A 17,595-nucleotide genomic window follows, 5' to 3' on the forward strand; every position below is an offset into this window, starting at 1 on the left:
AAGGCCCGGCTCCCCTCCCAGGTTGTGATCTTGTCGGGGAGTGAGGAGTCCAGTGCCGCGTCCCATGCCACAGCTGCCGGGGGGAGGTCCAAGAGGCAGAGGTCGGAGTTGGACTCCTCGGCAGCAGAAGGGGCAGCTGGGACCCCACAGGGCCCAACGGGGGAAGATGGCACAGAGTCATCCAGAAAGGTGGGGGGTTTGGTGGAGGAGGAGGCCGTGCAAGCAACAGAGACGGGGTCTGGAGGTGGGGATTCCACTGGTGCTAGTGGTGCAGTGCAGGACCAGGGACAGGAGGCAGCACAGGTCGCCGCGGAGGTGCCTGTGTGCAATCCTGCCCTGATCCTGTCATTGCATCATCTTGCACCAGCAGAGATGCCTACGTCCAGACCCGTTTTCAGGCAGGGGATGAGCTCACGACAACTGGCCTTCCTCTGCCTGCGGACGTGGCTATCCGGGTCCGGGTTGAGCCTGTTCTGACTGGTGTGGCATTGCGTCAACGGGCCATGCGAGGTGACCTGCAGTCTTTTCATGAGGAGACTGCACGTCATCTCGAATGGCTCATTGACCGCGTCGGCCTACTGGGACAGGTCACCCAGGCTGGATTCCTCCGTTTGATGGGGCTTGCTACGACACCCTCCTCAACTGAACCCCCTATGCGCCAGTCGTCCTCCGTGCCATCTTCCCACCCATCAGTCACCTGGGTGCCCTGTGGAGCTGCCTCTGACGGTGCGGCCAGGCTGGTGGAGGAGGCATCCCTGCCACAGCCGGGAGTCAGACGTCCAGCAGGGGTGGCCACATCAACGACTGCACCCCAGCCAGCGGATGATTTGCAGGCAACAGGAGGCAGTGCACGGGCAGAGGCACAGCAGCAGCAGCAACGTGGTGGGAGCCATGATGGCTCGGGGCCTTCGACATCGGAGGGGCAGGCATCGGCCGGAGGACCCAGGACGGGAAGTGTCTTCCGTGTGGCAGCGGTTGGGCCACGCCATGGATGCGGAGCGGCAGCGGGCGGAAGAGGCACGGCTCACGATGGTCAGGGCGGAGAACTGCATGCGGAGGGCCCTGAGGCGGGCCGAGTGCCTCGAGGCAATCCGCAGGGAGTTTGGGGTGAACATGTGGATGGCCCTCCGGACCCTCGGGGCCATGGAGGAGGACAGCCTCTGGGACATTGAGCAGGAGTTCGATGATGCCCTGACCCGGAACATCCCGAAGTGAGCCGTCGGACTAGCCCGCTGCCCTTGTAAATAGTTCTGTAGTTAGTGTTAGGTTTCCTTTGGTTTTGCATTTTTTTTGGACCTTTTGGACAATGGGCCACATTTTTGTATATAGTTTTTTTTTAGGTAGTGTTATTAGATAGGTTTCATTTCTTCGGTTGGGATCATGGACCCTGGATTGTTTATCTGTATATAGTTGACTTTTGGATTTTCAATTTTTTTTATGATTTCCCCATGGAGCAATGGTTTTCGATTTTAATTTTCCATTGGATTTACTTTTGTGGACTGTGACTTTGGACACCTTTCCTTTGGATTATGATTTGTGGTTTTGCATTATTTCACGGACCTGCTGTTTTTTTTTTTTTAATTTCCATTATTGTTTGTTTATTTTTGATTCAATTTATGTTGCTTTTAATTCATATTTTTTCTTCAAACTTCAATGTGTAGTATTGGTTTCATGCATATCATGATATGGGTTTTGACATTCACTGACACCCATTGGGTGTATGTGAGGGACATGTGTTAATTTCCAAACTTGCAATTGGGGTTCTATCATGTTTTTGCCATTTCTAAGTGGGTGGATGCAATACTCAGGTGGGTGTTTGGCATTTGGAGGCTGACCATAAGGGCCAGGGATCTAGATTGTGGTGACATGTTGGCTGGGGGACATGGGTGGGGGCCTGGTGGAGGGTGCCCCTGCACTCCTGGGGGTGCAGGAAGACATGAGTGGGGGCCTGGTGGAGGCTGCCCCTGGATGCCTGGGGGTGGGGGTGCAGGGAGACATGAGTTGGACATGAGTGGGGGCCTGGTGGAGGGTGCCCTGCACTGCTGGGGGGTGGGGGTGATGGGAGACATGAGTGGGGGCCTGGTGGAGGCTGCCCCTGGATGCTGGGGGGGTGGGGGTGCAGGGAGACATGAGTTGGACATGAGTGGGGGCCTGGGGGAGGGTGCCCCTGGATGCTGGGGGGTGGGGGTGCAGGGAGACATGAGTTGGACATGAGTGGGGGCCTGGTGGAGGGTGCCCTGCACTGCTGGGGGGTGGGGGTGCAGGGAGACATGAGTGGGTGGCCTTGTGGAGGGTGCCCCTGGATGCTGGGGGTTGGGGGTGCAGGGAGACATGAGTGGGGGCCTGGTAGAGGCTGCCCCTGGATGCTGGGGGGTGGGGGTGCAGGGAGACATGAGTTGGACATGAGTGGGGGCCTGGTGGAGGGTGCCCTGCACTGCTGGGGGGTGGGGGTGATGGGAGACATGAGTGGGGGCCTGGTGGAGGGTGCCCCTGGATGCTGGGGCGTGGGGGTGCAGGGAGACATGAGTTGGACATGAGTGGGGGCCTGGTGGAGAGTGCCCTGCACTGCCGGGGGTTGGGGGTGCAGGGAGACATGAGTGGGTGGCCTTGTGGAGGGTGCCCCTGGATGCTGGGGGGTGGGGGTGCAGGGAGACATGAGTGGGGGCCTGGTGGAGGGTGCCCCTGCACTGCTGGGGGGTGGGGGTGATGGGAGACATGTGTGGGGGCCTGGTGGAGGGTGCCCTGCACTGCTGGGGGGTGGGGGTGGCGGGAGACATGAGTGGGGGCCTGGTGGAGGGTGCCCCTGGATGCTGGGGGGTTGGGGTGGTGGGAGACATGAGTGGGGGCCTGGTGGAGGGTGCCCCTGGATGCTGGGTGGTGGGGGTGGTGGGAGACATGAGTGGGGGCCTGGTGGAGGCTGCCCCTGCACTGCTGGGGGGTGGGGGTGGTGGGAGACATGAGTGGGGCCTGGTGGAGGCTGCCCCTGCACTGCTGGGGGGTGGGGGTGGTGGGAGACATGAGTTGGGCCTGGTGGAGGCTGCCCCTGCACTGCTGGGGGGTGGGGGTGGTGGGAGACATGAGTTGGGCCTGGTGGAGGCTGCCCCTGCACTGCTGGGGGGTGGGGGTGGTGGGAGACATGAGTGGGGCCTGGTGGAGGCTGCCCCATGCACTGCTGGGGGGTGGGGGTGGTGGGAGACATGAGTGGGGCCTGGTGGAGGGTGCCCCTGGATGCTGGGGGGTGGGGGTGCAGGGAGACATGAGTTTGACATGAGTGGGGGCCTGGTGGAGGGTGCCCTGTGGTGGGGGTGCAGGGAGACATGAGTTGGACATGAGTGGGGGCCTGGTGGAGGGTGCCCCTGGGGGCTGGGGGTGCAGGGGGGCATGCGTTGGTGGGCAGTAGTGCAAGGTGACATGTGGGTTGGCTGGGGGCATGGGCATGGTGGATGGGCTGCCTGCGGGATATGTGCAGGGTAGGCCCCTGTGGTGTGGGCCGCCTTCAGGGGCCGTGGAGGGTGTAGAGGGAACAACTGGGAGGGCCCACACATGCAATTCACGTGTGGTGCTCCCCGCGCACCCCTGGAATACACATACCCTGATGGAATCGCGTGTGATACTTCCTGCGCACCCCTGAAATACACGTACCCTGCTGCTTTTGCGTGTGATACTTCCCGCGCACCCCTGGAATACACGTACCCTGCTGCCACGTACCCTGATGGAATCGCGTGTGATACTTCCCGCGCACCTCTGGTATACACGTGCCCTGATGGAATCGCGTGTGTTACTTCCCACGCACCCCTGATGTACACGTACCCAGGACAATCGCGTGTGAAACTTCCCTCAAACCACTGAAATACACGTTCCCCGCTTGGCGTTTGCTGTTTGGCAGCCCTGTGAACTGGTCCAGGGTTAGCGCAGCCCTTTGCAATGATTTGTGAATTTTGAAGCCTTTTCCTTGTGCGAGGGCGTTCTTGGGGGCGTAACTGGCGCTGCTGCAGGGTCGCTGCGCCACGGCTGGTTTCGGAGGCTAAAATCCATGAATACGCTGTGCGATGAAAAGGATTTTTTCGCATGCGGCTGGTGCAGTGTATCGCACGGGGACACTGTGCGCCAGCCGCGTGCGCCACTTTTGTGCGAATTTCTATGAATTACCCTCAAGAGAGAGTCAACCAAATGTTACAGGGCTCTAGCAAGTTTATTTTGAGGTCTGCTTAACTGACGCAAAGACGGGTTGCTTTCCCTATCATTTTAAAGGTTCTTCTTCACATCATGTGAAATCATCACACATTTTCTTTCGCTCGGTGTGTTTAAATGTTTAATATAAGGTATGCAACCCAGATTAAATCTTCAAGTTTCACATGACATAATGTTCTGATGCTTCCAATGCTTCTACTTACGTTATGTTACCTTGCATAGCGCCTCTTTCTATAGTTTATGGTATCAAAGCACATTTGCCTGTCAGAGAGGCAAAGGAGGTGCATGATAGGACATTTAGTAGTGGTAGGGAGGAGCAAAATTATGATAGAGACAATAAAGCTCCATCGCCTTTTGCAAAGCATGCTTCTATAAAGATTATTTTTTAAAGATTTGTCATGTTGATTTATCAGCTGAGTTGTATACTTTACAAATCTGAAAAAAAGAGTATTATTTTGAGTTCATGAAAGTCAAACATTCACAAATAATTGCACCCTGCTGGTTGACAACAATTGTGAAAAAATGCAAGCAAGTGCCAACATTATAGACTGGCTCAAAGTGTGTGATCCTAGGCAACAATTTAAGGGCCCGATTCACAGAAGCAGTTTATAATGGTGCAATACCATAGGAGAATGCTCTGTGAATCAGGCGCTCAATCTCATAGTGACTGACCTGTCAAATTTGCCAGTCCCGAATATTTAAAAATGGTTTGCCCCTAAAAGAAGTATAGTTCGGAGGGTATGCTCTGCTGGTATGTGTGAAGATGCATCCCGAAAGATCGAGGTGCTCCGAGATCTCGCAAGAACATGTGCGGGAAGCGTGAGGGAGAGGAGCAGACAGAGAGGCAGACTGCCGCGCCCCCGCGCTCCTTCTGAGGTGAGGCCTGAAGCCTCCAGTGAGCAGCCAGACACCCTGGTGCTTCTCATTCACCATACAGAGCGTCATTCCATGGCTGATAGAGGAATTCTCATGGGAGCTCTTGCAAATAGTTGAGACATTGAGGCAGAGACTAATACTTCAGTGCAGTGAAGCCAACTGCACTGATCTGTGAAGGACTCACTGTGAGTACAGCAATTGTTCTGAATTATGCAAGGTGCTTCATAAACCATCTTATCTTCATCATGGTGCCCTTTGTTCATTGGGCCACCGCACTATGCTCTTAAAAACGTCCACACTCAGTCGCTGGGAGGATAGCTCAGTGGCAATGTGCTTGCCTTGGAAACAAGACCACACAGAGCAGCGCAGCTTCAACACCCAGTCTCAGTTTGGCGCTTAGAGGCTGGAGTTTAGCATGGAGCGCAATATTATTATTTTTTTTTTAAATGGCTATACTGTTGCTTCATATATGATAATAGTGACCATTGGCATATAGCATGCAACAGTCTTGGACCACTCACGGCAAAAGCACTTAAATAACCATGGCTTCTTCTAATCACGGTTTATGTTGGAGTAGATGTGTGTCCTGGTAATGTCTGATCTGCATCCACTCTCTATGCTGCGGTGTGTGTACATTACTTGTTTCCTCCACTCGTTCTTCTTCATCCATTCTTCAGCAGGCTTACATTCTGTTAGGATGCTAATATGAGTTCTCTACCTATGCTAGTGTATGCAAACCTTTGCAATAGGGCTACTGGTGTTTGTTCTGCATCTAGAGTACATCCTGTATACATTCCCTGTGACTGTTTATGTTAATATATGTCCTGGACCTATGCCAGGTCAAACGTACCCTCATCGTAGACAGCTAATGTTGGCCTTATAAGTACACTTTGTTTATTATCCTCATTCCAGTATGGATGACTTGGGTGAGGAGACTTTGCCAGAGTTCCCACACTTGTAATCGCTACCGAGGCTATTATTGTGATGAAGGGGTGGAGTAGAACAACCTGAGGGTTCTGAGACTCTCTTCATTTTGTTGGTTTTGGGACCCCAAATATGTCTGTGCCAGGGCCCCAAAATATGTTACAAACCACCAGAGCACCATCCACACTGGGGCTGTGGCTGCAGTTAGGTTTACTCCATTAGATACAATTTAATCACGTTACTAATTTCTGTGCCTTCCATGGATGCAAAAGAAGTTAACATCTTATTAGGAAGACTTTTCCTTCTCTGACTGCCAGATGTTGGACGTTCATGTACAATGGCCAGGTATGCAAAGAAGCTTTGCAGCCATATTAAGAGATTGTTTCAAAAAAGGTAGCAGGCGCTCCTCTCCAGAAAGAACATGGCATGATAACCTGTTCTGAGATGAGAGTTTGCAGCACACGCTTTTTGCTCACTGTACCTTTCACAGATAGGAAATATCCATTTGCATATCAGTCTTTGTCCCACCCACTTGGGCAGTCCAGCACCGAAATGCTATGGCAATTCCTCTCTGAACAAGAGTACCAAAAGCAACCCCATACACGTGTTTCAGCCTTGTTATTAAGAGATTGTGCAACCCCTGTTGTCCTCAACAGTGAGCCTCTGTAGAAAGAATGTTGCAAAAACCAACATAAATAAAGCTCATTAATACCAGTGATATGATCTGCTCTTACCCAAACAGAAAGCTTTGACTGGCCATCTGTTGGAAGGGATTTGAAACTGTTAAAAGTACATTTTAGAAATGTCATGCATATTATGCATAGTACCAACATGCTTACTTGCATAAAACAATTACTACAAGCAGGAGTCTACGCAGAGACTCTTCAGAATTGTAAGAAGGGAAGAAGCACATCCATCTGTGGGGTAGTTTGCAGAGATCGCCAGCTGTGCCACGTCAGGAGTGAAATGATAAACCAGTTCTGGGTTTAGTTTAACTTCACGCTGCATTCTGGCACTTGTAGACCTGCATCATTTATAAAATATACAGACATCCAAATGACATTCACTACAAATGCCAGGACTTATAGAACATGATTTTAGAGCTTGGGTTTGGCATAATTTAAAGAAACAGGAGTGTGTGTGAATGAATGATGTTAGGTGAGAAAACGGATTGTGTTTTTTTCTGCATTTCTGCCTTTAGCAGACTTCTGAATGTTCTTATTCAGCAGTTACTTTGCATGCATTTAACTGTTCTGGACCAAACGGGTAAAACGTGCAATCAACATGAATTCTGCCAGGGCCAACTCTGCATCATTACAAGTCCATTAAATGAATACTGTTTAGTAGGGTAATACTAACCTGAATTATTTATAATGTTATGAAGCTACACACTCACTACGTTGTAGGGATGTTTACTCGTTTGCCTGTCACAATTCTTTCTGCTGAATGTAAATCTTTGAGTCGTTCACACTGCAATCGGTGAAACTGGCTTCAAAGCACCCACACAACCCATTAAGCAATCTAATATTCTAAAAATAAAAAAAAAACGTATGACAACATAAACCTCCTTTTCTTTTTTGTAGCACTTCACATTTTGTATCACAACACACACCGAGCTGCAGGCCCTTGTCAATTACTACAAGATGACCGTTTTTTTATATCTGTCTTGAAAATACAGCTGTAAAACGCAGAGACTATTTTTGGGGCTTTCATTACTTTTTGTTCAAGGACAATGGAAGTGGGCATTTGGTTGAATTGTGTCTTTTATCTACTTAAAGGTATTCTTTTATCTACTTAAAGGTATTCTGTGGAACTTCAATAGTTTAGCCTTGCCCATGGTCTGCAGGAGCACGTGTACCGTGCAGGCCTGCCCAGGAACAAGGTCCTGGCTACACCACTGCTATCTACTGGCGATTTCCAAGGTTTAGTACCCTTCCCCTTTACTTGCTATACGTTATAAAGTCACTGGCTACATTTTTCTAACACAACTCTCTGGCTAGTGCCCAGATATTTCCATGCATGTTACCTGTTCAACTGAACTCTGTGCCATGTTACAGATGCTTTCATGAGACGTATGTTTCATCAACAGGTTTTTGCTTCGAGGAGACGATTTTAAAGGATATGAGAGAGCTTTCAGATGGAGAGGTAAAAGTTGCCATTAGCACTGTTTATACAACCCTTGAGGTAAGTGGAAGAAAGAATAACCACCTGAAATGTGGGCTTGCTGGCATTGTTTGGAGGCATAACTTTTCCTTTATGCATTGTAATCATTGCTCTGAATAAACACAGGAGACATTCTGAATTCTGGAACAGTTTGCATTCTGATTTGTTGAGCAATGTACATTAGTTACAGCACATTATGGAATCCCGATGCTCGCATATGCCTGAAGATAATGTGGAATATGAACAGTCATCGGTGCTTTCCTGTCCCTTATTTCTCCACTGCCTTAGACTTCTTTATCAGTATTACTGAAGCCGTCTCTGATAATGCTCGCAATACTGCCATCATGCTTTTAGACCCAGAGCATAAGCATTGTTTTTTTCGGGCCTAAAGTACTGAAATTCTTGATCCCAACTCGAGTGTTCTCAAGTGTTGTGTTTCTTATGGAGTTTCTCTTGATGCTGGTTTGCCACCACGGAAGCTGGCCTCATAGGCCTCATTACGAGACTGGCGGTAGCTGTGCCTGTAATACAGGTATGGCTGCCGCCGGTATTTTATTTTTTGTGGCGCCCAGAAATGGGCAATTACAGGGTCATTATGGCCTTCCCGGACCCGGTATTTGCCCATTCCTAGGTGCCGGGAAAAATTCTTCCCCATTCCATAGGGCTCAATGGGAATGGGGAAGCCGGATGCACCGGCACCATTATGAACATTGCCGGTGCACCTGACATGCTGTGCTCGCGGGTGCCGCTCTGCCCGCCAGGTCCGGCATAAAGGCGGCACACGAGCACAACTCGTAGTTTGCCGGTGTTGGAAATATGGTAGCGGCAAGATTACCGGTACCGTAGTTCCCGGACCGGAAAACTTATAATGAGGCCCATAGACTTTGTTTTTGTGGTCTTCATTCCATTGCACTGGATGCTTCCCTCCCTTATTCTCTTGTAACATAACGCGAATCTCGTCTACAGGGTTGTTTCAAATGCCTGTTACTTTGTTGTGAGAAATGTTGCTCATGGTGTGCTTCTATACACTAATCGCTTCATTCATTGCATTAAGGGGTGAATATTCATTGTAAACTTCGAAATTACCCACATTTCTGGGTGATTAAGGGTTGGACAAAGGCCCTAAAGATTTTTGTCTTTGGGCAGGCAGTGCTGTACTTTTTCAAAAATATTTATGCCCTGGGTTGGGTAGGGGCAGGTCCCTGAAGGTCAGTGCAACATATAAAAAGATGTAAAGCCCTGCATCGTCAGGGAGCACCCAGTAGGTCAGTGAACATTATTTTTTAAATATTTGAAGTCCTGCGGGAGGGCACGGTCTCTTGAGTCAATGCTTCTTTTCTAAGCATATTCAAAACCAGTATGGGAAAAGTAGTTGTGGATATGTGTGTGTGTGCCTGTTCGAAATGTCTAGCATACTTCCTAACATGCTACAAACCTGAAATGTGGCAGATGTAGTAGGTTCCATAGTGTAGGCAATGTAACAAGTATAAAAAATACCTTTTTCAGATTTTTCCTTTTTTAAAGTGGTATGCAATGCTTACCCCTGCCATATGGCTCTTCGCGCCATAGTTCTGCCATAGTTCTACATTCATTGTTCTGAAACTTTCCACAGTATCAGCATTCTGGCTGACACAAGCGGCACTCACTTTTGAAACATGAGGGAGACACAAAAGGGTGCTTTTGTAGTAAAGCGAGTTACAAGAAACGTTGCATGTCTCTTCAATAGTGTCCGCAAGAACACTGTCCATCACATCGTGGCAAATCTCTCAAGATAATTACAGAAACTGAATTTCCCACGAAAATTGATGATTGTATGCCATCACTTCAGTACGAACCTTACATGTTTCAGCCATACACGTACGAGTACGGCACTTCAAACTTGCATGCTTCAGCCCTACATTTAAGGCACTTATGTTGAGGTCCCTGCTGCCTCGGCTGTAGATCGTTACACCAATAATTTTGATGCACAATCTCAACGCTCCAATTCAGAGTAGCTGGAATCGATTTATGGGATTCATGCTTTTCCCATTGCCAGTTTTATGTGGCTTGCTTCAGAGTTAGAAACGAAGACAATTTGTTCACACTAGCTCCTACAGGAAAGACTAGCAATATTGTCTACAAAGTAGCATTGGTTTAGTTCATTAAATAAACTTCAAACTAGGACTGAAGTAGGAATTACTGTGCAAAGCATGCGTACTCCTGCTAGTATATTTATAAAAAACAAAACAAAAAAGACTACATGCTGAAGACACACTACGTTCATACCATGATTTGCAGAGTAGTACAGCTCTCCCACTCTCTATCTACAACAGTTGAAGTACTACCTTCTGCCATGTCTATAGCATAGAGATACTTTTTTATGGCGACCAAGGTAAAATACTTCTGTCTTGTATCTATATAGTATACTAAAAAAGCAGAAGGCAGTCCTACTTTTGTTTTAAGTCAGAGACAGTGGCAGCTGGTAATGTTTTCCACTACAGGGGAAAAACTATTTCACATTATTAAGGGAGTGACCGAGTGTTGAGCATCCCACTGCAGGTATGGGTGCATTTTCAAAATATTGGGTTCAAAGGGTGCATTTTATGGAACGCGGGTTCTTAAAATGATATCATAGCCGTACAATTCTTAATCTGTTATGTAGGCTAACACAAGAAACAATTCAATAGATGCCAAATCACCAATAGTACATAGCAACACGACCCAACACATTATCATGATGTCTGTTCCCATAAAATGTGCCAGTATTGCCACTGTAAGAAAACACTCATGTTGTCTTTCCCAGTATTTCCAATATTGCCACTGTAAGAAGACTTCTTCATGCTTATAAGACACTCATATTTGCTATATTTAATAATGGTAGTATATTCACTGTAAGAATATTGGGCCTCAATACGAGGCTTGCGCTCCCGTAATGAAGGGTGCCGGTATGGGACCGGCACCATTCATTACGGGATGCGCAATTACGAGGTTCCCTTGCGGGACCCGGAACAGACGTCTGGTAAAACCAGACATCCTTTCTGGGTCCCGCGAGGGGACCAAGGAGCTAATAACGGGCCCGTTATTAGCTCCATCCCCATTCCCATTGAGCCCTATGGGGGCTCAAATGGGAATGGGGATCGGTTCCTTCAAGCAGGAATTACAGTGTTCTCCAATGTTGGATTGACCCAGTTATTCCTCATTGAAGGAACCCGGTATGGAGGCAGCCATGCCCTTATTAAGGGCATGGCTGCCTCCATACTCGTAATGAGGCCCATAGTCATACTGACTGTGTCAAAATATGCCACTATTGCCATTTGAAGAGCACAAATGATATGTCTAATAGCAACAGTATTGTCAACTGTAAGAGTACATAGTCATGTTGTTTTTGCCAAAGATTCTACCAGTAATCGGGAGGAAGAGTAAGAGAAAGAGACATTTAATTGTATAGCAAATACCCAAATGAGTAGATGGAGGCACTGCACCTCCCTTGAGTTCTATGGCCTTTACAAGTTTAAAAGGCTGTTCAGGCATAAACAACAGCACCTGCAAATTATTGACAGACTATAAATTGTTCACAAGGAGTACATTTCACTGAGTGCCTTTAAATTTCAAACTCTGGGGGGTATGTGACTCCAAATCAGCCCACTAGTGTCCCCACATCGCCTAGAATGACCACTTTGATTGATGAACATTCATGGGCTGATATGCCCCACTTTGCTTAGCCATACTTTGGAACTCAATTTAAAATGACGAACACAGTGTTCAGAGTTGCACTTAAGAAGAACAATTGTAAATTGTTTGATCATAAATATGATCATTAAATTATAAAGTGTACTTGAGTATCTAGAACAAAGATACATGTATTTGTTCAAGAATTTTGTGTACCTAGCACAAGACAGAAATGTGCTTATTCCCTTACAATGTTAATGTCTCCATTGAAAACTATGGTGCTGCAGTGAGGCATATTTACTGGTATATGAATGGGTAAAGGAGAAGCATACACTGGATTTTCTGTAAGAGAAAGAAGATTTCCCCCTCCATATGCCTGCAGTGCCCTCTTGCAAATGAAGAGGGGATACCACCGTGCTTTCCTTCGCGGCGCGTGCTACCTATTCTGCAACTTTCAGGTATAAGTGACCACCAGCAGCAGAGGGAGAGGGACACTATAGAATCAGCCATCTTCCACCATACTCCCTGCTTGAAGGATTAACAGATGATATCAGGTGCTGAACAAAACGACATATTTGGCCTCATCTATAGCCCTCATTAATGGCCACCCTTCATGAAACACAGAGCTACAGGGGGTTTATTAGAGCACCCACACACCCTAAAAGTCCTTCTTTAATTTGAGCATTATTTGGATTGGTCTAATAGTCTCACAACCCTCAATAGCTGGCTCTTCCTGCCACTAAATGCCCTTCCCCTTTTATTGGTATTTTTGAATAACAAGAGCAGCGATGGGAAGGCAGGTATACCCCACTGCATTCGGGTGTAAAGCCCTGTGACATTTGATCCACTGTGATGTCCCCGAGGCCTTCATGGATATATAAAAGTGGAAGAGGGTATACAACTGATTTATTTTAAGGGAAACCCCGTAAAGCGCACACCAGACATTATTTACAAGACCGTGGATTGAGGACACTAGGGCACTGCGCTAACTTTTAATTTTATTAGGTGCAGTGTCAAAAAAGTTCCTCAATGTTCTGTGTATTTGAAAGTCAACGTTTTTGCACATGAGGCGACCTCCAGTAAAGGTTCATTTTCATTCAGCAGCACAGATGGTAACCCTCTTTTTCCACCACATTCCATATGCACACGCTGATCACTTTCTTTTTCATGTGACCCTAAGATCTTTCCTGATTTCTTTTGTTTAGTTTGTTTTGGTTTTACTTGTAAAGGATTTCCTGTTTTGACTGTGCCTTTGTAGCACTGATTATATGTGATCTTCAAAGACGTAAGACACACACCACAGGCACAACAATTCAAAATCCAAGCATATGTCAGACTGCATCACTCGAGTTTCCTATGCAGCCAAAGGTGGAACACAGGCAGTTGATCACACAGCCACTATTTCAAAGACTGGCCACCAACCTAAAGCATACAGCCCTAATGCACATATTTGGGAATTCTTGGAATGCTATCTTCAAAACCTCTGCAGCACAAGGTATCTATAACTCCTGATGCACTAAAATTAAGTCAGGTATTGCATTGTATTGGGATTTGTAGAGCACAAACAAAGACCAAAAGGCATCTAGGCACTTGACCAGTGCAAAAAATGGGATGAGAACAAGTGTGACTTCAGGTTCTTTCGAAACTGGAGATGATCCGGAATGTTGAAAATATTAGGTGGCAGAGAGTTCCACAGCATGGGGGCCAACAGGGAGAAGGATCTATCTCCAACCATAGCCCGACAAAATCTAGGAATACTAGCTGGGGGTGCAAAGTGATCGACTCCGGGTATAAGGAGCGAGCTTTGACCTTAGTAATTTCACGCCAGCGCTGTGGGTTGCACGGTGAACAAGATCTAAGACTTTGAACTTGATCCAGCTCCTAATATGACGACAGAGTAGATCTTTGGAATGGGACAGTCTGGGGGCTCCTAGTGCAAGGTGGACAGCTGCATTCTGAAGAGTCTGTAGGGGTTGCAATAGAACTTCAGGTTGACCAAGATATATGCCATTCCAGTAGTCAACGGAGCCCATGATGGTTGAAGTTACAATCTTAACCTTGGCTTGCAATGGAAGGAAATGGTGTCCAGTCAAATGGTCGACAGGACAAATGGTCGACACAATTTGGTCGGCAGGTCAAATGGTCGAATTTTTTTTTCTATATATATATATTTTTTAGGTTTTCGTTTAGGGAAAAAAAGGGGTTTTTAGCAACAAAAAAAAGGGGATTCGGGGGACCCCCCCAAATAAAAAAAGGAAAATTGTGAAAAAAACAACAAAAAGAAAATTCGACCATTTGACCTGTCGACCAAATTGTGTCGACCATTTGTCCTGTCGACCATTTATTTTCGACCAAATGACCTAGAACCGAAGGAAATGTAGCACTGTTTTAAGGACTTTTAGTTTGATGAAGCCAGATTGGTAGACTGAGGAGATTTGAGCTTCTCTGGAGCCATTGGCCATAAGTTTAATACCCAGTCTTTTTACAATGCAAACGGGTTTGGGGCAGGGGCCCAGTGAAGATGGGTAGTAATCAGATGTCCAAAGTGTCCCTAAAGGGTTGGACCCAACCAGAAGGTCCTCCGTTTTTTCCCCATTAAGTTTGAGCCAGTTTTTGGCCATCCATTCCCCAACCACAGAAAGGCAATTTTTCAGTCTAGAAGGGTTGTCTGTGGCAGGAGCATTGAGATGGGAAAAGATGTGTGTTATCAGCATAAGAATACAAATGCACCCCATGATCAGTAATCAAATCAACCAGTTGTCCAATATACAAATTAAACAAGAGAAGAGAAAGCGTAGAGCCTTGAGGGACCCCACAATTAACTTTCGTGGGGAAGGATTTACAAGGAGGGATAGAGACTGCCTGTTGCTGGTCCACCAGGAAAGAGGCAAACCATTGAAGTGGAATTCCAGATAATCCAGCCCTCTGGAGGCATTGGATTAAGATCTGATGATCTACAGTGTCAAAGGCTGCTGACACCGTAGATCATCAGAGATCATCAGAGGTCCAGGAGAATTAAAGCTCCCACATCTCTGTGTCCTGAAGCAAAGCAATGTCATCCATAAGGGTGATCATTACAGATTCAGTGCCCATACAGGGTCGGAAGCCTGATTGACAATGGTGTAATCGTTGGTTAGACTGCAAAAAAATTACAGAACTGGGGAATCACAATTGCCTTCATCAATTTCATAAGCGCTGGAAGTAGCGAAATGGGGCGATCCTTCTCATCTGCTGGTGGGTTTAACAATGGAGATATTATTGGATGTTTAAGGGGACTGGGAATACAACCCGTTGAAAACAAGTGTTGTAAAGCAGTAGTAAAAAGGCTGATGGACTTATCTGAGCTGCTGTGAATAGTACGAAGAGGGATCGGGTCAATAGGAGAAGCAGATCTAAGTTTCAGCAGTAATGTAGAGACAACAGTGTTAGTAACTGTACTGAACTGGAAAGAGCTGGGTTATGTCTCTTTGACCTCCAAAATTGAGGGATGGAGGTTTATGATATCCGGTCTTCTAGCACAAATCAATTTTCGAATGTCACAGATTTTGTCTCTAATAAAAGAGGCAACATGGTCACAGTGACGTTGTGTCTGTAAAGCAGTTGCTAAAGAGCATGATGGAGCTGAACGTTTTTTGACACTTGAAACAGCTCTCTGGCCGAACAGGAGGCTGTCAAAATGTGATTGGCAAAATACAATGATTTTGCCGTGTGATTTTGAGTGTGATACTTCCTTGAGTTAGTGAGCCTCTTCACCCAGCACTTCATCCTGAAAGTCAAAAGACAGAGTGATTAATACTCATTATAAATTAGCACTATTCCAGAGACCCAACCTTTTAATAAAAGAAGACTTGGTGCCAATGTTGTCTTTTGGTTTATGGACATGCCATGCTGTGTTACTCACACAGGTGAGATGTCTGAAGAGGAGGTGTGAGTCTGAACTGAAATGTGGTGTCAACTCCTTATCCTGTGTTTCTCTACATTGCTTCTTAGGATGGCAATAGACTATGTTCGAATGGATTGTGTCCTCCAACGTATTCCACATCTTTGACATGTAATGTCCACAGCTGTGCTACTTTGGAAATATTTCGGCAGAGGGCGACCTGCGTCGATGGCGTTGGGTCAATGTCCCTCGAAGGCCTCCGTCGAGGGCAACGTCACTGGATGTTATAAATAGGACGCACAGCGCTTGTAGCCTTATTTCTGTTATTTCTGCAAACGTGTTTGCTTCGAGAACTCGGTGCGCCTCGTGTATTCTTTGTGAATATGTCTTCTCCATCTAACTCTCCGACTCCGTGGTCTGGCTTTAAGACTTGCCAGGACTGTAAGTCTAAGATGTCGATTACGAACCTGCACTGCATTTGTGTTTGGTGTCTGGGCGAGAGTCATGACACCGATGACTGTTCGAAATGCCATTCACTGACTGCTAAGGCCTTGCAGGAGCGTAAAGGGAAGTTACAGGTAGGTCGGTGTACTAAACCCAGTAAGTCCTGTAAATCTGCCAAAGGGATGTCCACCGACGATTCGAGGGGTGACTCTCCTCGTCAGAAGGAGTCCCGGGGATCTCGATCCCGGAGTGGGTCCCGCCACTCGACCTCCTCATCTCGGCACTCTTGGAAGCGGCGTCACAGGTCGACTTCCCCGTCCTCGTCAGATGATGGTGCCGCAAGGAAAGTGGCTTGTCCCACTAAGTCCTCGACTCCGGAGGAATGGGAGGCCTTCAGGGGGCAGATGCTGGCGATTTTTCGATCCCAGGGCACAGTTCCGCCCGCGCCTTCGGAAGAAGCCGGCAGGGAACGGTCTCGGTCCGATGCTTGCTTGTCTCCTTGGCACAATACTCATCGGGAACCGTCGAGGTCCTGTTCGGACAAGGTTCAGGTTGATCCCCAGAGACGTGCTAGATCCAGGTCTTGGTCTTCATCCCCGGCGAAACCGCAGAAATCTGGTAAGGGCTTGAGGTCGGTGTCAACTCCGTCGGCGCCATGTCCGTCGGATAGGGAGGTTGATGCTTTGCCTTCACACCAGCTCTCAGCGCCGTTGTCGACGCCGAAGCCGTCGGTGCCCTCGACACCTTTGGGGCCTTTTGGCCGGAATTTGCCAATGGAGGTCCCTGGTACTGTGGATCCTCCAAGGAAGGCTAAATCCATGTCTGTGAAGCCTGTTAAGGAATTCAGACCCACCACTTCTGTCCCTAGGCAGGAGTTCATTCTTCCTCTGGATGATATCTATGAAGATGAGGAGAGGTCAGATTTGGAATTTGACCCTGCTGAGCCTGATGTGGCTCCTGTCTTTTCCGGGACAGTCAGTTGGAAGACTTATGTCAATCACTACATGATGCCAGTGGCTTAGACACATCTCCTGAGGTGTAGTTTGGCAGGCCTGAACCTGTGGCTCATGCCGAGTCCTCTTATAGGAGACTGATGGCTTGGGTTACTGAGTATCTTGGTTGGTCTAGTTCTCCAGAAGCAAATGTTCAGGATGACTTGACTGATATTTTGGATCAAGGTCCGTCCATTGACCCAGTGTTGCCTTTTCATTTGACTTTTCAAAAAAGGGTGGCGGCTGCTTGGCAGACCCCAGAGTCTCTTCCGGCGGTTAACAAGTCGTTAACTAAAAAATACTGCCCTTCCAGTAACGACCCCAGCTACCTATCCACTCACCCCACTCCTGAGAGTTTGGTGGTTCAGGCGGCTACAGCCACCTCGAGTTAGGCGGCGTACCCTACCATCCCTCCTGATAGGGACGACAATCACTTCGATGGTTAGGCACGCAAGGCGTTTTCTGCGGGTAGTATGG

At 47.6% G+C, this 17,595-nt stretch overlaps 1 protein-coding gene across 1 annotated transcript in view; it reads left to right on the top strand.

Annotated features, from left to right (window-relative positions):
• The window catches only part of LOC138510819 (protein prune homolog 2-like), a 715,504-nt gene extending 707,212 nt beyond the window's left edge, over positions 1-8,292 (top strand). Inside the window, exons 6-7 of the mRNA XM_069626510.1 lie at positions 8,081-8,175; positions 8,281-8,292. Coding sequence (XP_069482611.1) covers positions 8,081-8,175; positions 8,281-8,292 — 107 coding nt within the window. The remainder of the gene's footprint in view (positions 1-8,080; positions 8,176-8,280) is intronic.
• The last annotated feature ends 9,303 nt before the right edge of the window (positions 8,293-17,595 follow it).

The sequence above is a fragment of the Ambystoma mexicanum genome, chromosome 6p (assembly GCF_040938575.1).
Source record: "Ambystoma mexicanum isolate Mex_15411 chromosome 6p, UKY_AmexF1_1, whole genome shotgun sequence".
Classification (NCBI taxonomy): Eukaryota; Metazoa; Chordata; class Amphibia; order Caudata; family Ambystomatidae; genus Ambystoma; species Ambystoma mexicanum.